Genomic DNA, 20384 nt, shown 5'->3' with positions numbered 1-20384 from the left:
TTTCCCTTCCCTCCCTCCCTCCCTCCCTTCCTTTCTTTTTCATTTCTCTTTGTAATACTGAGGCTTTGGACTAGGTCCTTGCAGGCAAGACTACTTATCATTGAGCCACATCTCTAGCTATGACTTTTGCTTGGTTTGTTTGTTTGCTTATTTGTTTGTTTGTTTATTCGGTCATGGGGCCTGAACTCTGGGCCTGGGAGCTGTCCCTCAGCTCTTCAGCTTGAGCCATATACTACTTCTGGCTTTTTCTGCTTATGTGGTGCTGAGGAATCGAACCCAGGGCCTCGTGCATGCAAGGCAAGCACTCTACCACTAAGCCACCTTCCCAACCCCATGCTTGTTACTTTTGAGATAGAGTCTCACTTCCTGCTGGGGGCATGCACATGGGCGCAGCCTGCCTCTGTGAGGCTTCCTGCTCTCGCTCTTCCTTCAGAAAGGATCTTGTCAACTTCTCTGCCCAGGTTGGCCTCAAACAGGTCCTTCCTGTCTTAACCTCCTAGGTAGCTAGGATTACAGGTATGACTGCTCTCTCTCTCTGTCTCTCCTTTCTTCTTCTTGATGTAGATTCCTTAGCTCTTCCTTATTCTTCACGTAGAGCTGAAATTTGCTCGGAATGTATTGCTAAAGAGCAGCTCACTCTGATTTTCCCAATAGCCTCTTGACTTTTACCATAGGCATGAAGAGTCCCCACTAAAGCGCCACCCTGGTTCATAACTACCATAAGATCGGAGAGGTGATTTTGGCTCTCATGCTACTAATGCTACCAAAGCCAAAATGCAGCTGCTGGGTAGAGAAGTGAGACTAGGCCTGGGCGAGGAGTGGAAAACATGGAGGAGGAAATGTGGGTTTCAGTGTGGGAGACGCTTGGGATTCAGTAGTCTGGAGGAAGCTAAATGTCTGAGTGAGGCACTTGAGGTAATATGGCTATAGGTAACTGGGGTGCCACCTTGGGGGATTTAACACCCTGTCTGCTTGGTGACCATGATATGATGGTGAAATGTGACAAGTGTGACACTCCAGAATGAAGAAGGCTGCGACAGTCATTCCAATGTCATACATTTCACCCACGACACATAACAGAGTAAGCAACCAAGATGCAATTCTCTCTCCTTCCTACCACGACAAAATGGCACCAGTTCAAAACCTGTGAATTCCACCCCAACATCAAAGACTCATAGGAGAGTTGTTAAGAAATTCCAGAAGGATACAAAGGGCTGGGCAAATAGCTCAGGGGTAGGTGTGGACACCCTAGATTTATTTGGTCCACACCACAGTTTAATGAGATGTAGACATCATGCTGGCTTACTTGTCTGCATTCTAATCATGAGTTCTTGTCAAGGCTCAAAAAAGTAGCAGGTGGCGCTGGTGACTCACGTCTGTAAGCCTAGCTACTTACAACGTGGAGATCTGAGGGTTGTGGTTTGAAGCCAGCCTGGGCAGGAAACTCTTATGTCCAATTAACCACCCCCAAATCTGAAGTGGAACTGTGGCTCAAAGTGGTAGAGTACCAGCCTTAAACAAAAAGGCTCAGGGACAGTACCCAGGCTCTGAGTTCAAGCTCTCTGACAGAGTAGAAAAAAAAAAAAAAGTTAGCATACATGTCTCGCCACTAGAGGGCCCTGTCATCTTTAGCAAATGGTTACTACACTCCCTCTGTGTGGCATGCTTGTGTGGCTGTAATTGTGAGCCAGATTCCATCTCTATCCTGTGCTGGACTTGTCTGCCCTGTATGATCATTTATTAGCTACATGAAATCCCATTTCAAGACTAATAGGCCAAGAGGGTTAGAACAATGATGGAATGCTTCCAGGCAGGTTCTGGAATATGATACTTGAGAATGAATCTAAACTTAGCTTGGGGAGGGGTGTGGGGAGCAGGTACTACTCCAGGAATAAAGACTGAAGGGCTGGACACAGAGTTGCTATGAGGGAAGTTTGAATGAGAATGACGGGCTGCTCAAGAGGAGAAAAAAAATGTGTGCTGTTCATCAGCTTAAACCTGTTGTTGTTGTTTGTTCCAGTGTTCTCTGGGTTACTATAGAAGAAAAATGACAATTGGTATCCTTGGCACACAGATGCCCACACATTGAAAAAGGATAAAAAGTCACTCATCTACAGAGACACTTCATATTAGGACCTAAAAAAAAATCAGGGGGATACATTTAGCTTAGGTAAGAGGACGTGAGAACTCAGTTTATTTTAGGGGAAGGCTTGGACCTCCCTCTTGTGTTGAAACAATGGCAGAGGTATGCAGGCTGCTCACACTCTGGTTCACTACTCTGGCAGGCACCAACTGCAGGCTGGGTTGATTTGAGGTGGAAGTTTTCATCTTAAAATTATACTCACGGATACCTCTGATTTCCAAGAGCTCACTTTCATCTCACATATCAAGTTCAAAAAACATGGTGACACCTAAATTAAGAGAAGTCCTCTAGCTGAGCAGAAAAAAAAAGGTTCTCTGAGAATGTTGGCCAACACAAAAGTGATTAAGCTATGTTAGGCAAGTTAAAGCAGAGGTGGACCAAAGCTGTCTGCCATGGCTCTTAGTTACAACAGCTAAATTCTGGAAGGAAGCTGCAGTGACACCCTCTCATACAGTTCCAGGAAGTAAATCAGTTACCAGTGCCAGGTGCTGGTGGCTCACACCTGTAATCCTAGCTACTCAGGAGGCTGACTTCTGAGGATCGTGGTTCAAAGCCAGCCTAGGCAGTAAAGTTTGAAAGGCTCTCTTACCTCCAATAAAATACAAAACAATCTAGAAGTGGAGCTGTGGCTCAAGTGGTAGAGTGCTAGCCTTGAGCAAAGGAAGCTCAGCGGGACAGAACTCAGGCCTTGAGTTCAAAAATCAGTCACCATTTACAGAACTCAGAAGTGGATTGTGCTTATAATCAGAAAGACAGGCTGTATGTCCGTGCTCTTTCCTTTTTATGAGTAGATCTGACTCACATCCAATCATAAATAACTACTGTGTGGCAGGTGAAATATTGTGAGTGATCAGTAACTGTTCAATGAGGCTTGATGGGAAAAAATGAATTCTCTCCCTTTTCTCAAACTATCACAGAGCCGTTAATGGCCCTCCCCTCCCCCTCTACACTGCCCAGCTGTCCTGAAATCACCTTCCTAGGAAGAGAGGAACACCCTGCCACCGTCTAGGTGACAGTGTGCCCACCCCATCTGTAGACAGAGGTTTCAAGTTCTTTAACGAAGAGTTGTATGTTCTTTCTGAAACCAGGAGACGGAAGAGCCACATTTGCATGCATATGACAACACTAAGGAAAAAGCAAAAACACATAAAACAAGGGCTCCTCTCTCAAATAGGAGGATATCATACTCACTGGTGGTCTCACTGATTACACCATCAAAACAGGTGTTTTCTGTCACTTCCTGTGGCTGTTGAGTGCTTCAGCAGAATCTCTTTGGGTGTTTTAATGAATTCAACTGAGCCATCCCTGTAAGTCAGTTACTGAGTTTCTTGGCTCTGACTTTTACCTCTTCTTGGTGACAAGAGGAATGCTATACTTGACTCACGTTCAATGGACTGGAAATCCAGGTCAATATTGCGTCAGCCACTGCATTACTGCAAGGAGAGGACCCATCTTTTCTCCTACGTACGCCAGCCTTCTCCCTCTGCCAAATGATTGTTCCTTTCTCTCAGATCCTACAAGCAGCTCATGACTCACAGCCTCTGTTCCCTGGCTCAGGCTGAATCTGTTACTCCCCTTAGCTTTGCCCTTGCTTCATATCCTACTTTCTCCAGGTATTCTCCCCGGGTCAGGCCTGCCCTTGAGCCCTCTCTTAGCTGTTTCAGTTGCCTCATATCTGAAATATGCTACTGCATATGTGTTGATGTTGCTCACCTACTGCTTCCCATAAATGTTGTATAAAATCTGAGCAACTGTGAAAGAGTGAAGTTCAGTGAGCTTAGATACAGGTGGGTATCATAGCTCACACATGGGGTCCTTGCGACTTGGAGGTGGAGACTGGGAGGATCGTGGTTTGAGGCCAGCGCACAAGATCCCGGGGTTCAACTAATAAAAAGCAGGCATAGTCACCCCAGATATGCAGTAAGCTTAAATAGGAAGAGGGCAGTACAGGTTAGCCCAGGCAACTAATAAGATCCTATTCTGAAAATAAGAAAGCAAAAAGACCTAGGGATATGGCTCCAAGTAGTTGTAAGGCACTGAGTTCAAATTCTAGGACCACCAAGAGAAAGAAAAGGAAGGAAGGAAGGAAGGAAGGAAGGAAGGAAGGAAGGAAGGAAGGAAGGAAGGGAGGGAGGAAGGGAGAGAGGGAGAGAGGGAGGGAGGGAGGGAGGGAGGGAGGGAGGGAAGGAAGGAAGGAAAGAAGGGAAGGAAGGAAGAAAGAAAGAAAGAAGGAAAGGAAGAAAGAAAGAAAGAAAGAAAGAAAGAAAGAAAGAAAGAAAGAAAGAAAGAAAGAAAGGAAGAAAAGAAGAGAGAACATGAAAGGAAGGAAAGACAGAAGGAAAGAAGGAAGGGAGAAACGAAGGAAGGGAGGGAGAAATATGAAAAGAAAAGATGGAAGGAAATAAGGAAGGAAGGGAGAAAAGAAGTAAGGACAGAGGCTATATTCCTATTTCTACCTCTAGACCTGTGTGCCTACAATGATTGGAAACACAGCCTCTTCCCATTGCTTCTCCATTACTGGGGAGCTCACTTAAGTTGCACAGAAATCACTTGATGTTGGCAGGATTAATTATTCTCTGTATAGCCATTTAGATAATTGTAAAACTAAAACACTGACTCACAAATTGGAAGCAACACTTCTAACTACAAACAGACTGAACTAAAGTTGTAAAGCTAGAAACTTCCCTGGGAAGAAGGGGGGTGAGGAAGGAGTTTTCCTCATTCTGTATTCTTGTAGTTCTTTCTAAACCTGAAGACAACGTCAGTCCAGCTCTCCCCCACATGCCTTCGCTTCACCCTGCTGAGCTGGACTGACGTTGTCTTCAAGCACAAGAGGGCTGGGCTTGCTTCACAGACACGGAGAGTCTATTGCTTATTTTAGTCATTCACTCTGATGCCACTGCCCATGCATTCCATGCAGATTCACACCTCAGACAAGGTTATGCGTTGGTCAGTTCAGGAAGATGTTGAGAGCAGGCTAAATTTTAACAAACCCCAAATCCAAATTCCTGTTTGCAAACTTCTACATCGTACTCAATTCACAAGTTCTTCCTCCTCCACGCAAAGCAACTGGCCAAAAGCCCTTGGAGCCCCTGGCTCCGCCCCCCCCCCTCCCAAACACTACATCCAGCCTCTCAGAAAATCTTGCTGTGCTGCCTTTAAAAAGCATTTGGAATCTGGTGGCTTCTCACTGCTTCCGGGGCTGCCAACCTGTTCGAGCGCACGTGGTATCTTGCCTTGTCAGCGCCAGAGCAGTTGGATGGTCTCCCTCCGCCCACCTTGGCCCTCTCCGCTGCGGCAGACCCTGTTGCTAGACTGCACTCCAGCAGGGGAATCCTGGTACAGATCAAAATCTGATCCTTTAATTTAGAGCCTCCTGCTTCAGCTTCCTGAGTGCTGGAATTGTAGGCATGTATCTCCACACCTAGCTATTATCTCATTCATTTTTTAAAATCTACTCTTGCCTAGAGAAATTACACACACACACACACACACACACACACACACACACACACACACACACACACACACACACAAAACCATGTAACACTGGCATTTCTATCCAAAGGCCAGAAGGCCAACCAATCATAGTCTGAAGCCTCTGAAGCTATGAACCCAAATCAACCTTTTTTTTTTCTTCTGTGTGTGTGTGTGTGTGTGTGTGTGTGTGTGTGCGCGTGTGTGTGTGTGTGTATGTGTGTGTGTGTGTCATGGGGTCTGAACTCTGGGCCTAGGCGCTGTCCCTCAGCTCTTCAGCTCAAGGCTAGCACTCTACCACTTCAGCCACAGTGCCACTTGCGGCTTTTTTTGCTTATGTGGTGCTGAGGAATCGAACCCAGGGCCTCATGCATGCAAAGGAAGCACTCTACCACTGAGCCACTTTCCCAGCCCCCAACCTTTTCTTCTTTATAAGATTATTACCTGGAGTATTCGTTATAGTAACAGAAAGCTGACTAACACACTTCCCATGTGTGCTAGATATGAAAAAATCTCACTAAGCATGTGCTCAGGTTTGTCAATAGCTTTCTCTGCCTTTTCTATGCACAGTACAAAGACTGTGAGGTTCTGATTTCAGGGGGGAAAAAACGCCAAAAACCTTTCCTAATTCTAGGCTTTCCAGTGCAGATCAAGGTTAGCTAACTCAAGAGAATGACTTCATCAGATTTGGTCAGGATTCCTGATGGCAATATATTTTTGGCACTGGCTGCATCTGGTTCAACATTTTACATGTTTTATTGTGTCTGTATCTTATTGTAATCTCAGGATGTCACCGTAAATCATTTAAAAAAACAGATACATGCAATATTTCTAGTATTAGAACCTGGGAATTCCTCCAAACAAACTCCCAGTCTCCAGTCAGGCCCACTACCAAATCAAACAGGATTTCTTTCCAACTATTAAAATGTTTCAGGGGAAATCACTTCCCTGCTAACTCATTCCAGTAGCTCATATTTTATTCTTCCCCCAAGAGAAATGAAGGCAGCTGTGATCATGTGCCAGGCTGAAATGCTTACAAAGACTGATAGAATTGACATGGACCTATGTCATTTGTGCATGCTTATACGCACATGTGCGCGCATGCGCGCAAGCACACACACACGCACACGCACACACACACACACACACACACACACACACACACACACACACACACACTGTTCTTACCAACATAGCCTGGGGTTCCACAGGCCGTGGACATCACGTCTCCTTTGCCTTCCATTTTTGACAATCCAAAGTCACTGATCATTATTTTGGACTCCTCATCTTGACTGTAGTACAATAGATTTTCAGGCTAAAAAGACAAAAACAGATTAGAGTTAAAGGTAGACTCACCATGTGAGACTCAACCTATTGATAAACTTACCTTTAGCCTCAGTAGATGTCTCTGTCAATAGCCATCAGTTAAAACAGGGCTTACTAGGCATGCTGCCTAGCATGTGACGTCTGACATCTCCTTTCCTAATATCTTGACTACTTAAAATGACTGACCATATTTTAGGGCAATCTAAAAAGCCGATGGATGCCTCTCAGACATGTCCATTCGGTATTCATTTTGGGGGATGGGAATTCTGGGACATAAAATCAGTTCTGAAGGTGGAATTCTGTTTCTTTTTAAATTAATGATCCCTGCTAGGCGCTGGTGGCTCACGCCTGTAATCCTGGCTACTCAGGAGGCTGAGATCTGAGGATCGTGGTTCAAAGCCAGCCCATGCAGGAAAGTCTGTGAGACTCTTATCTCCAATAAACCACCAGAAAACAGGAAGTGGCACAGTGGCTCAAGTGGTAGAGTGCTAACCTTGAGCTGAAGAACTGAGGGACAGCGTTCAGGCCCAGAGTTCAAGCCCATGACCACAAATACATACATACATACATATATACATACATACATACATAAATACATACATAAAAATTAGTGACCCCCCTGGGCTGGGAAGGTGGCTCAGTGGTAGAGCGCTTGCCTTGCATGCCTGAGGCCCTGGGTTCGATTCCTCAGTACCACATAAGCAAAAAAAGAAAAAAGCTGGAAGTGGTGCTCTGGCTCAAGTGGTAGAGTGCTAGCCTTGAGCTGAAGAGCTGAGGGACAGCGCCCAGGCCCAGAGTTCAGGCCCCACGACCGGAAGCCCACCCCCCCAAAAAATTTAGTGACCTCTGCCCACTGCTTTTCTCGAATCTAAGAGTCTCTCTCCCTGTCCTACTAGCATCATTGAAGTGCATAGTGTTCTGCAGTTCTGGCAGATGGGCTGCATTTGGCCCTTGCTGAAACTGACAGGCACTGCTCCCTTCCCTCCCTGGGAAGCAGAAGGACTTCATCTCCAAATGAAGTCCAAGCTGGGAGCTGCAGTGCTTTCCAGCCCTGTGTCCTAAAGGATGCGGAGGCCCTGTCTGCCTTTCTGCAGAAAGCCTGGCTTCTGGTGTGCTCCTTTGAATAACATAGGGCTAAGCTCAGATAGCACTGACACATAGTTAAGTTCTTCTTATATTTCTTATTATTTCTCTCTTGTCTTTATATATATATCTATATATCTATATATATATCTATATATATCTATATTGGTGGCGAAGGGGTTAGGCCTGAGTTTGAACTCAGGGCCTCATACTCACTAGGCAAGTATACTTAAGCCATGTCCTCAGTGGTTTTGGCTTTTTTTTTTTCAGAGAAAAATCTTGTCTTCACTTTGTCTAGGATGGCCTCCAACTATAATCCTCCTATCATTTAAGGGTGGCAGTAGGTACTAGGGGTTGAACTCAGGGTCTCAGCCCTGAGCCACAATTCCAGTCCATATTCTGGTTTAAACTGCTCTTTGTATGTAAAATGTGGGAATCTCATGTTCCTGGTAGGGTTCAGGATGAGGAAAGTGAGCTGCTAGGGCCCCAGGGTTCTCTGATCCACTGGGCTGAGAATCTGAACACCGAAGAGGCCCCTGCATTTGCTTTTTCTTTTGGAAAGAGTGCTTTCAACTGATGATGCTCTCCCAGAGGGAAGATAATGTTCAGGACCCTCCACCTACCACGATTCTGAAGACTCACTGAGTGAAAAACCTCAGAAGAAATGCAGAGAGAAGGATCTGATGGGAAAACCCAATCTTCCTCACCATTTCCCTTTGGCTTTCCTCCCCAGGAATTGAACATTGACTACACAGCCTCCCCAGGGCTACACAGAACAACAATGTTCTGTGTAGAATGACCAGACTTACTCAGAAGAATGGTTCTTGGCCTAGTTGTGTGGCAACAGAACCCCTGAGGGCAGGGATTGGTGGGGGGCTTTGGTCTTCCGGTAGATATGGGCCAGGGCCAGGCAGGTGGACTTAGGGGTGGAGGGATCTTGATGGACAGCCTCTGCTGTGAAGAGAACTTGAGAGCTGGCAAAGACTCTGTCCTTGATGAAACTTCAGCCAGGCTCCTCCAAGCCCTCTTCTCACTTCCCTCCCGCCCCTCAGGCCTGTCTAGTGCAATCTTTGAATCTGGTCCGAAGCAGTGTAGAAAGAATCCCCCTCCCCACTCCTCATGAAGTCCAGTCAAGGTCTTCATTCTGCACTTTTGATGTTGTTAAAAGAGAAAAATGACTGGACAGCTTGTTAAAGACGGTGGTTAACTGGTCGTTACTATGGCAATGAGGTTTTGTAACGGGATGGAGTGCTGATGAGAAAACACATCAGGACTACGGGGGAAATTCATCTGTATCAAACTGATTCGTGGAAACAATTTGATAGGTTTTTGGTGGACAGGTCAGGATAACAAGACAGGGCGGATGGGAGATAAGGATTTGGTGGGGGTGGAGTTCCATCGCCCTCCTCCACTGCCACCGTCTTCCTTGCTGTTATAATGAGTGTCAAAATAATTTTGCTCTTCAAAAGTACCCAGGGAATAAACACTATCCTTCACCTCCCATGACAACACAAAGGAAATGGGACTCAATAAGTCCAGTGACAATTCCTGTGAGTTAGAGGAAAATCAAAGGAGTTTTCAAAGAGAATCAAACTAGTCAGTCAAGGGATGAAAGAGGAACAATGGTTAAGAAACAAGGAGAAATACTCTAATAATAAAGTGCACATGGCTAGCATTTCCCCCTGAATTTGGGGGTGGTGGTGGTGGCTACATTGATACACAAGATCCAATTAGAGATGTAGAAAGAAAGAATTTTTTTTCTATTTCTGCTTTTTTCTTTTCCTCATCCCCTCACCCATTTCTGCAGCTGTAGCAGAAGCAAGAAGGACTCAAAATCAAGTGAATCTTGCCGCTAAATAAGCTTAATGCAGGCAGGGCATTGCCAAAGGACCTCCATGAAGTATATTCATTTGGGTCAATGAAATGCTTGCTTGAAGAACAGTTATATCAGAAGAGGGTTAAATCAATGAGACATTCACCATTTAATCAATACTTTGTATTGGCTCAAGACTTGGTAAAGATAGCCAAGCTTTTCCTAGAGATGGGAGTAGGGGAGTTGAGAAGGTGGCGGAGAGGACAGGCTAAGGAATAATCTAGATGGGAGGCCATTAGGGGGCAGCAGGTGGGTTGTAGGTGAGGGCTACCAGAAGGGGATCTGACCACCATACACGGAAGCTTTGCGAGGGTTCTAGAAAGGTCTACACTAAACTTATTTTGCTTAGTGTGTAGTTGCCCTGACAGACAACTGTGGACAATTCCTGCGTTGAAATACTAATCTTTTGTGTGTGTAGGTGCTGGTACTAGGACTTGAACTCAGGACCTGGCACTCTTGCTTGGCTTTTTCATTCAAGGCTAGCGCTCTTCCACTTGAGCCACACTTCCACTTCTGGCTTGTTGCTGGTTAAATGGGAAAAAAGGGTCCCTTGGATTTGCCTGGCTTCAAACAGAAATCCTCAGATCTCAGCCTGCTGATTAGCTAGGATTACAGGCAGGAGCTACTAGTGCCTAGCTGAATACCAATCTTAACTCGAATTCACAAAGTAATCTTTGAAACGATCTGAATCAACACACTTCCAGTTCAGCATAATCACATTCCTAGTCCAGTAGTTCTCAACTGGGAAGAGGGGAGGGGTATTTCTGCCTCCCAGGAGACAACTGGCCAAGTCTAGAGACATTTTTGGCTGTGATGAACTGACATTCATCTATAGCAGCCAGAGATGACAGCATCTCCCACTCAAACAGTGGTCTAGCTCTCAGTGTCCACAGTGCAGGGAGTGGATCATAGTCCTGACTGTGCCCCTCCCTTTAATTAACAATCATGCTCTTCATTGCTCTGGCCTAGATTATGTAGGTGCTTTTAATTTTCTTCAATGTTCATAAAAATTTTGCAATCCTAGCTCCCTCTACCTTGATGAAACATGTCTGTGCCTCTGTAAAGAGATGACAGAAAGATCCCCAAATGGCTGTGTTCTTTCCACAAGGATAAGCCTGGTGTTCCTGAAGCCCCACGGGAGCAATCACCTGTCTGATGCCATTAACAGGGAACTAAAACATAGTATCTTCTCTCCAGCCAAGTCATGGCTATTTTGTGGGTCCTCCTGATACTGGGGAATGAACTAAGGGCCTGCAGAGTCAGCCTGCTGGCAAGGTCCAGCAAGCAGAGATGCTGTTTAGCCTCAAGCCACATCCTCTGTCTCTGAGATCACAAGAAGGTCCTAATGAGGCCTATGGAAAGGGAAACTGATGGGACATGACATACGGAAAGAAGAGTTTACAGTGAGTCTTGTACTCTTTATTTCAGTGTACTTAGTCCAGGGCATGAATTCAGAGCACTGAGTAAGCCTGACAAATATTCTACCACTGAACCAAAGCCTAGCCCAGGAGTGTTTTTTTGTTGTTGTTGTTGTTGTTGGTGGTGGTGGTCACTGGACTTGAACTCAAGGACTGGGCAATGTCCCTGAGTTGTTTTTTGTTTTTGTTTTTGTTGCTAAAAGCTAATACTCTACTGCTTTGAGCCACAGCTCCACTTCCAGTTTTCTGGTGCTTAATTGGAGATAAGAGTTTCATGGACTTTCCTGTGTGGGCTGGCTTTGAACCATGATCTTCAGATCTCAGCCACCTGAGTAGCTAGGATTATAGGTATGAACCACTGGCACCTGGTCCAATCCTAATGAAAGGAAAAGCTATCCCACTTTACCTGCTGACACCCAGCAGCAAATAATGGGCAGCTACTGAACTTCTGCTTTAAAAAATGTTTATGCCCAATTCTTTTAATTTTATTTATTTTTTGAGTTAGTTTAGGTGGTACTAAGGAATCAAACCCAAGGCCTTATACATGCTAGGCAAGTACTCTACCCCTAAGCCACATTCCCAGCCTTTATGACCAATTCTTTAAAGTGATGTAGATGCCACACAGTTGGGCACAGGAAAATACCAGAAAAATACAATCACTGCACTTCATGTCTGTGTAGGTGCAATGAGGGCTGGACCTATAATGGCTGACCCTGCACAGACTTGTGCTTGTGCTGCTTTTCACTGTTTCTCAAGTTCATGAGCTATCTGCTCCTGGTTAGCTGCTCACCCCAGGAAGAAGGGTATGGGAAGCTAGAGGACCACTGAGAAGGGACAGATCTTCTGGTGCTCATTGGTGATGGTGGCTATGACAACGCCTTAGGAAAGATGACAGTCTGGTAATCCCAGCACTTAGGAGGCTGAGGCAGGAAGATCATGAGTATGTAGCCAGCTTGGGCTGGTGTGTGGGGTGGTGTAGTGCGGTTGGAGGATGTTGCTAAGCAATGGCCTCACCTTGAGATCCCTGTGGACGATGCCCATCCTGTGGAGATAGTACACGGCATCCAAGACCTGCCGGATCAGAGTGCTTGCGTCTTTCTCGGTGTAAAATCCCTTCTCCACTATCCGATCGAATAGCTCTCCACCGGATACGCTGTTCAACACACACAAACACAAAGAACCAATTAGAGGTGTGGGAGGAACTGTTGATGAATACAGGCAAAGTCATCAATAAGAGCTCTCCATGTGATAAAGATACTTTATTTTGAAAACAAATTAAGGAACCTGTGTTTTAGGTTTAGAGTTTGTTCTAGAAAGTGCCCTATATTAGGGCAGCAGAAATATACCAAGTAAAATAAAAGTGATTAAAAAACAAAGCAAAACCAGGACCCTGACTTTGCACCGTATGCTGCTGTGACAAGGTAAAGTCAAAAAACTTTCCAGGCTGGGTGCTGGTGGCTCACGCCTGTAATCCTAGCTACTCATGAGGCTGAGATCTGAGGACTGTGGTTTGAACCCAGCTCAAGCAGGAGAGAGTGAGACTGTTATCTCCAACTAAGCATCACACTGCAAGCTTTTTTTCTCAGGGGTAGTTTATTAGAAATAAGAGTTTCATGGACTTTTCTGCCCAGGCCTGCTTCTAACTGAGATCCTCAGATCTCAGCCTCCTGAGAAGCTAGGATTACAAGCGTGAGCCACTGCCATTCAGCCCAATCAGCCATTCTCAAAGCGAGTAGGTGCATACCCTCGGAGGCACAAAATGTCAAAGCCGTCTGCAATTTATAAGTGAGGAAAAAGACAGAGGACTCTATCATACTGCTTTGATTTGAGGTTGTTGACAGTATTTCATTTTAATCTGTGTTCAATCTCAGACTGCATTTAATTTTTTTTAATTTATAGAAGTGCAAAGTGGTTGGCAAGGATCAAGGCCCTGGTGGAAGCTCAGCAGTCCCTCAGCTTGACCTCCGTTATTTTGGGCTGCCCTGAGTCTAATGGAGTAATGGAAATGGACAGCTCAGAATAGAAACAATTCAACCAACTACCTTTAAATTTTAGAGTTCATGCTTCTCTTAGAAAAATTCAAATAATCAAGTCATAGAAGCAGGCTTCAGGGATGTGTGAAGATGATTACAAAAACAAAATTTTCAAAAAGAACATGAAACAGAGATGTATTTGAAATATTAAAAATCATCAACGAGCTCAAAAGCAACTTTTATAGCTTTAATAATAAAAGATAGGCCCAAGCTGTAGCAGATGCCCATACGCAAGCAAAGATAGGAGTCATTTTTCTGAGTCATGGCAATTAATGTGCACTAATGGACCCACTTAAACCAGCTTTGTAACAACAACAACAACAAAAACAACTAATAAAGAATACAACAATTGCTGCTGTAAAAGTCCTGTGTGGTTGAGTTCTTCCATCAACTCCAGTTATTTCCAAGCAATATTGTGCTTGGATAATGTTTCACTTCTGCAACAAATTGACATTCTAGACAAGGAGACACTCAGGAGACATAAAAAGCAATTCAAACTGTGGAAGCAGCCAGGAATACAGTGCTGTTTGATGATCATGTCATCTGAATGATTCATCCTTAAGTAAGCTAACGTCTCAAGACATACCCTCACGGCAACTTGGCTACAAGATTTTTCTAGAACCTTTCCCAACAAGTTTCAATGTCTGAAATGTTGCAGAAGTGGAGAATGTACCATGGGAGATAGATTGCTGCTGAGGGCCAAAGGCGCCTAGATACCCTGGTGGTGTTCATCTAATCATTTTCTCAACATTTGCTTAGCATTTCTTGGGTGCCTATTACATGCCAGGTTGATGACTAGAAACAGACAGTGGCAACCAAAGCAGTGTAGCTGCCAAGGGAACAAATATGGTTTATTTGTGACCCTCCAAACCCTCTCCCATTGGTCCTCCTTCCAGCAATGATGCACCTGATATTCTAGGTAGAGTTTTCTCATCCTTGGCCTGCCTGAAACCACCTCCTCTCTTTCTGTAACTCTCAGCGGACCTTAGGCAAAAATGCTCATCCCTTTCTTACCACCCTACCTCCTACTCTGAGCATTCCACTACCCAGATCTAGTCCAGTCCTGTGCCTCCTCACAATAGATCTGCTCTGTTTCCCCCTCTCAGGGCTCTTACTCCTGCTATGCACAGACAAGGTATTGATAAGTTCCATTGAATGCAAATACCTGCACTGCTACACAGCAGCAACACAGGAAAACTGGAATCATCCCTACCAACACTGGCTGCGCAGTGCATTTCAGACTCCGCATTCTTCAACTTCAAATGGTACCAGGCCTCTACTTTCCTGAATATTACTCATAAAGAATTAGGTTTCCTTTGAAACCAAGGCACAGGGGAAATGTTTAGAAAACTTGAAAGGGAAAAAAACCCCAACACATGTATAGTACCAATTTAAATAAAATATTAAATCTGCAAATCAAATCAAATATAGTGAAAGCAGGGGTTATACTGTGGAGGAGGGACATACAAAGCAAGAGAGAAATAATCTTATAAATGCGTTAGAAACAAATGCATGAAAGAAAAAAACATTTAAATACATATCTAAGGGTTCATTTTCCTAACATCACATATCTGACCTTTTCTGCTTGACTCATACATATACTAGATATTGCAAATAAGGGAAACCATGGGACCTATGTTTCTTTGGGCTTGGCTTACTTCACTTAATATAATTTTTTCCAAGCCTTTCCATTTCCTAACAAATGGGGCAATGTCATTCTTTCTGATGGAGGCATAGAATTGCATTGTGTATATATACCACATTTTCTTGATCCATTCATCTACTGAGGGGCATCTGGGTTGGTTCCATATCTTAGCTATGGTAAATAATGCTGCAATAAACATAGTTGTGCTGTCTACCATTGTTCCTATACTGAAGCCATAAGACAAACCCTCCATGATAGTGGGGAAATGTCTCCTCTTTTGCTCCTAACTGGCAGCCCTTGGGATTGTCCACCTGTTGAGGCTGTGGGTGTGAATAAAAGATCACTTAAGGTACTTTAATTTTGTCTGGGAAACTTGCCTGTGGAAACTGATAAAAAAAATTCTACTTCATTACTTAAGGGAAAGAAAAGAATTACAGGATGTATTAAGAAATTATTAGTATGATTGAGATTTCAAAGAAAAATAGCTAATGCTGTCCAACTCAAGGCACCTGTACACATTCAAAAAAAAAAGATCATCACAAATCATTTCAACTGCTTTGGACCCCAAAAGGGTATTTTATTTATATTGAGTCCCTAACGCATGACTTTTCCAGGAGAGAAGAACAGAAAGAAAATCAGTCAATATGTGAACATAAGTGGGGAAGTGTAGAGGGTGGGAAATGCTGTCAGAGCTAGCAGCGTGGATGGGATCTGGATGACAGCGAAGAGCTAGTATCGATCAGGAGAGAGCATTTCAGTCAGAGGGTGAGTATGGCCTAGGACCCTCAAGGAAAGAACAGGTCTGTAGGCATTTGAGAACACAAAAAAGATTAGGTGATTAGAGTGTAACAAGACAATAAGGAATATGTTTCCAGAAGTTTGAGAAACAGAGAGGCTCATGTAAGCTCAAGTTCAACTATTCTATATCTATTTTGTGTTTGATGAGAAGTCACCAGAAAATTTTTGGCTGGAAGGCAGATTAAATGGTTTTTTTTATAGATGGTTGTTGCGGATGAGTTGTACAGCCAAGAATGGAAATAGACAGATCAGCTGGGGAACAGATAGAGAGGTTGGTAGCTATGGTTGGATGGAGCACAGAAATAGTATAGACAGAAGAAGAGTATGTTTTGGACACATAGTAGATGAGACTCATAGATGAAAGCTGATAGGGGAAACACAGGAAGGGGAGCATTCCAAAAATGTCTCTTGGATTTCTGACTTGAAGAATGGGTAGATGGTGGTGCCGATACTTGAATTAAAGGGTCTGTAATGGTTACTTTTATGTGTTAATTAGACTGGGTTGTGGGCTGCCCAGATTATTTGGTTAAATGTAATTTCTGGGGATTTCTGTGAAGATGTTTTTAGATAAGATTATTATTTGAGTTGGTGGGCTTAGTAAATGGGTGGGTGGGTACCAAGATGATATTCATATCAAGATGATATACTCTGTTGAGTTCCTGATTAGAAGAAGACATAGAGGAAGGAAGAAGTTTCTCCTTTACCATTTGTCTGATTGTTCAAGCTGAGATATCAGTCTTTTCCTGCCTTGGACTGATATATACACCATTGGCTCCCTTGGTTCCCAGGACTTGGGTTTCAGACTACATTACACCAGTAACTTCCCTGAGTCTTCAGCTTGCAGGTGGCAAATCACAGGACTTTTTCCACTTCCACAATCTATCAACTAACCGGCCAATTATATCTCATTTTTTAGAAAACCCTGAGTAATACACAGAAGCTGGTGAAAGACTCTATTTGGAAAAATAATACTTTTTAGGGCTTTCCTGAACTTTCCTGCAACAATGGAAATGGTTTTTGTCTGTATTGTTCAATATGGCAACCATTAGTTACTTTTAGCTATTATGCATTTAATATATGGCTATCACCTGAAATAATTTTTATAAGAATATTAAATATATGTATATATATATATATATATCCACATGGCATTAGCAATGTGGATAGATAGCATAGATTGAGAGTATTGGGTAAGACACAGGAAATCTAAGATCTCTATTGGACAGAGAAGTCAGACAGGTACCTGTTATAAGCCTGATCTCAGAGGGACAAATTAGAACTAGAGTATGAAATTAGCAAGGCATCAGCACGCTGATGGTCAAGAGTCTACATGCAATCTACCAGTGAGTAGCTGAGTTAGAGATAGGGATGTCTAATGCCAAAACTTAGGAAAGGAAGAGCTAGCCAAAGAAAAGTCAGAGAAATAGAAAGTGAAAGAGGATAGTGCAGTGTCATAGAAATCAAGGAGGGATAACTGGTCAACCCTGATGAATGCTGCTGAGAGATAAAGTGCTTGGAGGTCAGAGACCATCTTTTGTGTTTGATAAGGTGAAGGCAAGGGCTGTGAGTAGCCATCTAGGAGTTATTAGCACATCAAATGGCTTCTAGGGAATTCTGACTGTGCAAGAAAGGGTAGTCAGGACTGAGTTTTCAGACTCATTTTCTTTTTAGACTAATTTTCTGTATAAAAGAGAGAAGTGAGACAATGAAGGGTGATGCCCAAGTGAACTAGTGGTGTTCTTTAGGTGCCTTGTAAGAGTAATTCCCTCCTAACTTCTCCATGATGACACCACAGGATAGGAGCAGAGCAAACCACAGGGAGCCCTAATGAAGGGTGTTCAGGAGACAGGAGTTACCACCAGGGCAGGATGCCACAGGGTTGGCTGGCTCTCCAAAACAGGGGAGCCCCTACTTCCCTTCCTGTCCCTCACAAAGGTTTTCTTTTCAAGACATCTAAGCACTTAATTAGGATGGAAATTCGTGAATTTTTCTGTCTCAATACGGTTCTCACCATTCAGTACTTCCAACAATGGTAGCTACCTTTCTACCATTTTAGAAATGGGGACTTGCAGGTGAGAATCAGAAGTCTATGGACCCAGCACAGCACATTCCCTGAGATATTCTAGTGAGAGAAGTACTCATTAACCCCAAATGGTGGGGGCAGGGATGACTTTCTGGCAGAACTCAAGCCACATCGGTTTCGGGGAAACAGATGCTCTTGAATGTCTAATATTGGAAACAACATCATAATTAGCTCCCAGCCTGTGACACTGACCCTTCCGTAATTAGTTCTAATTAGGAAGATTTCACTTGGCAGCACAATTATTTTTCTATTATGCTTTTTTAGTATTCAAGCAATTTTGGAGTCTCTGCATTGGTGACAACTGAAGAGTTTAAGAGATGACTCGGGAATGGGTCTAGGAATGTGATTTGGTTACTGAAAGTCCATAAAGATTGTCATCTGCCTGGTGGGAAAGTACCAAGCGATAAGCACATCTTGGTTTATGTTAGGTAAGTGGCTGCTCAAACTTAATAAAGAACAATTATGCCATTTCACATATGCGCTGAGATTCAGAACCTGAAGACAGAGAGGGTCCCAATTTTACGACAAGCCCTAAAAGATGCATTTTAATTCCAACATTCAGTGTTAGCTGGAGTTTATTCTACATGTTTATATTTGCTCTGCTGTTTCTTAGCCAACAGGGATATCTACTGAACATCTTCTAGCCTGGGCATGGGAGGGCACAAGCTTTCAGATAATCTAAGAAAAGCTAGAGAGACAAAACAATTGCCTGTCTATTGCTCACTTAAGCCCTCAGTTGCATATATTGCATATGTGCCAACAGCTACATGTTCATGGCTTCCTGGATATTCTCATCATTGAAGACCAAATCTTGAAGATCAATACTTCAGAAGGGCCTTTCCTGACCCAAGACCAGGTTCAGTCCCTCATCTATTCACTTAGTATTCTATATTTCTCCATAGCACATATCAGTTATGATCGGTCATTGGCATTGCCATCCGTGTAAGGCTTACCCTCCTGTCCTGCCTACTTCTCTCCAAGACTGTGGACTCCACAAAGCAGGGTCGTGGCAGCCCTATTTGCTATTTAGCCCACTGGACCTAATGTGGTACCTATACGATGCTGAGTTGCACATAACTGCAGAACCAGTGGGCTGGGTGTTCGTGGGGTGTGGTGCTCTTAGGACCCATGCAAAACCTCAAAACATGTTTAGGAGCATTATGAAGCCTAACTCCTGTAGCAGAAAAGCCACAAAGCCAGTCCTCTATCCACTTGCATCTCTCTCATTCATTCATTCATTCATTCATTTGTTCATTCATTTACTCATTCATTCTCAGCTCTCTCTACCTCGTAAGGTTGCTACAAGTTGGCACATTAGATCTTACTAACATAACTCCCTTTGCCCTCTTCCACTCTGAGTTTTTGCCTTTTTTTTTGGAGTAGGCACCCCAGACTCTAGAATATTCTGGACTCCTTGGCCTACCTACTAAATGAATATCTCACTTGCATGGTCCACTGGCTTGGCACAGGGAGCCTGAATAGAAAAGGTGTTGTGATTCTGCCTACAGGAGAAGGTCACATCTAAAAGCATATGAATGACAGAAGCCTTCAGTATATTTTTATAACCCCTCATTAAAAAAATATGCTTCAATCCACTTAGAACCATCTGCTAAAAGGCAAGTCAGTGATCTAGAGCAGCATGTGGGAACAGAGTGACCCACAAGGTATGGTTGGCAATGTCACCGTCCAACCCCTTCATTTGGACAGTGTGGAACAAAAGGACAAAATCAGTGTGCAGAACATGGCCGTTAAGCCATGGTAGTTGAATGACAGTGGTATGTTTTGACAGATAAGAATCTTAAACCCTGCCCTCATGATTGCATAAATATGAATTAGATACTGAAATTTATTTGTCACTTAACGTGCTCTCTTAGAATAAGATGATGAGATGCGGTGGTTCATGCCTGTAATTCTAGCTACTCAGAAGACAGAGATCACAGATTGCTCAGGCAAAAAAATGGGACTCTCACTCAGCTCAAATGGTTTCAATCTGAGAATAGAGCAAACTCTCTCCTCGGATGTAGTCAGCTTACAAAACACACTGCCTGTGTGTCCAAGTAAAAACAGTGGGTGGGCCAATGCCAGTCTTACTGATGGGGTCCAGTGGGGTTTTTTTTCTTTCTAACACCCACACATTCATCCTTCATACTTAAAGTGTGAATGAAAGTCATAGAATGTAAGTTCTACAAGGCCAAAAACATTTTAAACAATCTAGACAACTGTACTATGTGTGTATTATAGGTCAGCCTTACAAAAATGACAGAGAAGCTTTCCCTCAATGGTTCCAAGGACTGCTATGGATGCATATCTGTACTTGAACAGGACTATGACCTCTGTAGATTATTATAAAGGATCAAGGTCTGCCTGTTCTACCAGGCACCCCCAATGGGCATCCTACGTCCTGAGCCATCAGCAGCTATGGCTGGGAACCAGACCACTGAGCACACAGTGAAGTTTTAGGGGTGTAGAATAGAAGAGCTACATCAAGGAATCTGACTTTTGTTT

The 20384-nt window shown here is 43.7% G+C and overlaps 1 protein-coding gene across 4 annotated transcripts in view; it reads right to left on the bottom strand.

Annotated features, from left to right (window-relative positions):
- Nucleotides 1–20384, bottom strand: part of Camk1d (calcium/calmodulin dependent protein kinase ID) — a 322858-nt gene that overhangs the window by 41524 nt on the left and 260950 nt on the right. For all 4 annotated transcript variants that reach the window (XM_069990366.1, XM_069990369.1, XM_069990368.1 and 1 more), the window contains exons 4-5: nt 12335–12473; nt 6809–6935 (exon numbers count right to left, since the gene is read on the bottom strand). In XM_069990366.1, the coding sequence (XP_069846467.1) occupies nt 6809–6935; nt 12335–12473 (266 nt within the window). The remainder of the gene's footprint in view (nt 1–6808; nt 6936–12334; nt 12474–20384) is intronic.

The sequence above is a fragment of the Dipodomys merriami genome, unplaced genomic scaffold (assembly GCF_024711535.1).
Source record: "Dipodomys merriami isolate MVZ:Mamm:240054 unplaced genomic scaffold, mDipMer1.0.p SCAF_4, whole genome shotgun sequence".
NCBI classification, from domain to species: domain Eukaryota; kingdom Metazoa; phylum Chordata; class Mammalia; order Rodentia; family Heteromyidae; genus Dipodomys; species Dipodomys merriami.
Note: the sequence above shows the minus strand (reverse complement) of the source record. Positions and strands in the feature narration are given on the sequence as shown.